Source organism: Frankliniella occidentalis, unplaced genomic scaffold, assembly GCF_000697945.3.
Source record: "Frankliniella occidentalis isolate FOCC.00 unplaced genomic scaffold, Focc_3.1 Scaffold6, whole genome shotgun sequence".
NCBI classification, from domain to species: domain Eukaryota; kingdom Metazoa; phylum Arthropoda; class Insecta; order Thysanoptera; family Thripidae; genus Frankliniella; species Frankliniella occidentalis.
The window spans coordinates 2,097,054-2,101,066 of NW_026267136.1; the positions used below are offsets into that span (position 1 = coordinate 2,097,054).

General features: G+C 52.5%; 1 protein-coding gene across 1 annotated transcript in view; it reads right to left on the minus strand.

The window, feature by feature from the left end:
• Positions 1-900: 900 nt before the first annotated feature.
• LOC113218166 (tetra-peptide repeat homeobox protein 1-like) overlaps positions 901-4,013 on the minus strand; it is a 5,079-nt gene continuing 1,966 nt past the window's right edge. The window contains exon 3 of the mRNA XM_052271387.1: positions 901-956. Within this exon, the coding sequence (XP_052127347.1) occupies positions 901-956 (56 nt within the window). The remainder of the gene's footprint in view (positions 957-4,013) is intronic.

Below are 4,013 nucleotides of genomic sequence, written 5' to 3' on the forward strand. Positions count from 1 at the left end.
CGCCGTTACATCAATGCTACCGGACACGGACACACGGACACGGACACACACACACACGCACACACACACACCAAAGCTTGAAACCAAACCTTGTGTTTTCTCAATGTCCTGCGACACATACCAGAACACCATGCCGTTCCTGATTGTATAAACCTCCGTGTTCAATAGACGGCCGTACCGAGAAGAGGTGAATGACACTAGAGCACGTGGCGCTTCATCCTGTTAAACTAGAATCAGTAGGCGTTTTAGTGTCTTCTGTTTTTTTTTTCTTCTTTTTCGTTCCAGCTGAGACCTTGACCGTCTAGGGTCCTCTTCTTTGACGATGACACGTCACCGCGTTCAAGTTTTTTCCGTCTTCCGCTGGGGTCCTCCCTCCTGAAGGAAGCATGCATCAACTCGCATCACGTTCAAAGGAGTAATTCAGGCTATTTAAAAAAAAAAGTGAAAACGAATAATCACTGCTCTCTTTCCTCCAAGCCGACATGAGAAGTTAACTCCATGACAATTGTCATGAGTAAGGTTTTGTCAATTTGTAGCCTCTCCAGTTATGTCAAAGGGGATAGAAACTGATCACACAACACTTGGTCCCTTAATCTTAAAAGGTACTTTTATAATAGTGTTTGTGTCCGTATACAGAAACAGTACTCTGCAAACCCAAGTGTGTAAGTGTGGATTCAGAGTTCACGAAACGCAAGCGTTATTTTCACGCCAGGCGTGATTTTCACGCTTCGTAAGCTTCACGCAGCCAATCAGGGATCGACTTTCATCACGCCGGGCGTGAAAATCACGCTTTGCGTGAGAATCACGCTCGCTTTTAGGGAACTCTGAATCCACCTTAATACTTGGACGCAAGCACACTTGTCTTGAATACCGTCTCTCTATTCATGCATGTTTATGTTGTTATACAGCCAAAATTCCATCCAAAATACGCATACACAAACATGCACAGTCATAAACTGGAACAAAATAATGCCACAAACAGGCAAAACCATAAACAATCGAGTTCTCAAGTACAAAACTTATCAGCGGTGCTTTCATTACCTTTTTTTCAGGAGTTGAGGGTAGGCCCTAAGTAGCATATAAGTAAACATTTGGATTTGCATAGAACAATCAGTAGATATCCCCCTTTTCTGCTGAAATATACTAAATTCCTATTGATTCGGATTCATAAAACAGCACGAAGCATATCATAATTTTGATTTTAATATTACTCTTATCAGATAATTTCTTTACCAGGAAGATAGCAGTGTACCCCGGAAACCTTCGTGCAGTAAACGGACGGCCGCGACACAACGCCGATATTCCAAGCCTGGCCGATAACGTCAGCAGAGGCATCTTTCGGTGCAGACACCGCGAGCACGGCACCGACGGGGGTGCTTTGGGGCTTTATCGGAATCAAAACAAGATTCTCGAAGTAATTGAGTCTCAAAGAAAGTTTCACACAAAACAAGATCGGGCCCGTCTTCGAGTTACACACGGCGGAGGAGGGGAGGCAGCTCGAGGTGCCCGTTGGGTGGCCTAATGGGTAGGCGCAGGAGCACGCCTGTACCCTGGACTGCACAGCATCGCTACGCGCACGTTGGGTTGCCTATACTTACAGGCGCTGTTGGTCATTGCTTAGCACCTTGCAGAGATATTCTGCACTGAGGAAATAACTTTACAAAGCAATGCACTGTAAAACGCCATTACAACGAAATTTTGCCGTCTGATTGCTTCCATTTTCTTCTTTGAAATACAAAGCGTTGCTCTGTAGGAAGGCCTTCTTCGAGGGGGCTGGCGCGACCATGTATGCCGAAATATGGCTGTATGCTGCTGTGCTTGCTTTTCATCATCACACTATTAATTATGATAACATTCTCTGCTGGGTGCAAAAATGAAGAGGCCTGAAGCTACCTGTGAATTATTATGCGACGCGGTGTTGGCTAAGCTCGACCGGCCCAGCAGCCAGGGACTTCGGGGAAAATGAAATGTGGCGGCGTGAAAGCGCCTGGAGGGAGGGCCACCTATCCGCTCGCCCTGACAGAGGAGCTGCGCACACGAGGCGACGGGAGGCAAAAGCCTGCCGCGGCACATGTACACGGAGTGGTGAAAAAAAAAAAACAACAAAAAACCAGATCACACAAACATATTGTTGCGCGTGTGTGAGTGCTCTTTGTGTCGTCTCCTGCCTGCTGGGCTCGCCTTAAGTAGAGGAAAAGCAATCGCCCTCGGGGTACAGTGCGGCTCGGCGGCGTCCTTCGCTGGTGCCGTCCTCCTGCGGCGTGTCACCCACGCTCCGGACGGACACCCTCGGCAATCAGCAAGCGCGGTATGGTCTTTCTGGCACAATGTGTTAGCAGCTTCTTAGAACCCCGTCAAGCAGCCCTCCGGCAGCAGATCTCTCTCCTAATGAAAGCCGTAGGTGCAGCCGGAGCCGGGCTACAAGGCTATAGGCCAGCTCCGGCCAGCTCCGGCCAGCTCCGGGCACAAAGCCGAGCAGAGCTTTGAAAAGATGAGGTTGAGGGAAGCATGTTTGCGCGCGCCCCCGGTTTTGCATACCCAGCGGATTAATTCACACTGCTTACCCCTCCTCTTCCTCCTCCCTTTTCCCGCATCCCAATCAATATGCACGTCTCCCCCCTGCTCGGCGGCGCGGAGGGTAGGTTATGTCGGCTCAATCCCCCCGGCTCTGTTTCTCTGACCACCACCCCGCCTCCTCACAAAAAATAGGAACCGTTTCATCCCTCTTTTATTACACTACTCGCCTGTAAATTCAAACTGCCCCATACCATGGTTTTGCGTCGGTCCTCTGTCTGTAGGTGATGAAGCCACTGATATCGTGTTGACCCTTACCGAGCTGCGTCCACTCTCCTCGGTCTCCCTCACACACACACACACACACACACGTGCCACCACAAGGGGATGTCAGACGTGCGGCGTCGCAAGTTCAGAGGTGGCGGGTCGGAGGTCGCGGCCCTCTGAGGCAAGAAGCGTGAGTCCCCTCCCTATCTCCCGGCCGTCCCGACGCCGCGCTCAGCTCCGCTCCACCACGGCGCGGCCGCGGCCGCTGCAGCTGCCGTTGCCTGCCGCAGGCACTGCTGCTGGTTACGAAACCCAGGAGCAGTGCCACACAGGCTCCTTTAGGCAGCCCTTCTCGACAGAAGGCACTGCAGCAGGTGAATTTACTGATTTACTCTGGAAGGGAGGGTCGAGTGACAAGTTGCCTACCAGCCCAGCTATTTAGGTTGGCCACTAACTAACCGCCCATGTTCATAAGGGCGAATGGGGCCAGGGTCATGACCCCTGACCCTCTCTAAGTGAACCGACGGTGAAGGCGGCGGTCGCAAGTAAAAAGAACCGCGACTGTCGCCACTAGCGGTGAGAGGGTAACTTTTAACCTCCAAAATAACACAAGAGCATATCGGCGGCTCGCTCGCCCCTCCGCCCCAAGCAAAGCGCTCCATACTTCCGCACGTCATACCGTGGCCACGGCACTGTGCTGCGCGATGGCCCGTGCGCGCGCGCTGGGGCGTGTCAAAGCAGGACACCGAACACCCCCGCCGCCCCGCCGCGCCGCCGCACCGCCTGCTCAGCGATGAAAAGGGCGTCAGCTCCTCTTAGACATTCTCTCTCCCTCCCCCCCTCTCTGCAGAGCAGCGCCGGGGGCGTTTGTGTCACGCGCGACTCGCTGCCTCCGAGGCGTGCGCTGTCTTGTCGCCCGTCCAATAACAGCGCCTCCTAAAGGGCCGCGGACACAATGGGATGACACCGTCGTTGACGCGCCAGCACTACGCCGTCGTGACCCACATGGCGTCCCGCCGGACGAGACAAGCTGGCTGCGCTCTCGCTTTCATCCCGCCAAAACAACCCGCTCCCGCCCCTCTTCCCCTCCTCCCGCCAGGTGCCGCCGGCGCCGAGGGGTACATGACTCTAGATTTAAGCGATCTTTTCGTTTTTCTCTGTTTTCTTCATTTTTCTTGATTTTTTCCTGTTTCTTTCTTTTTAAAAACTCTGATTAATTTAAATTGATTTTT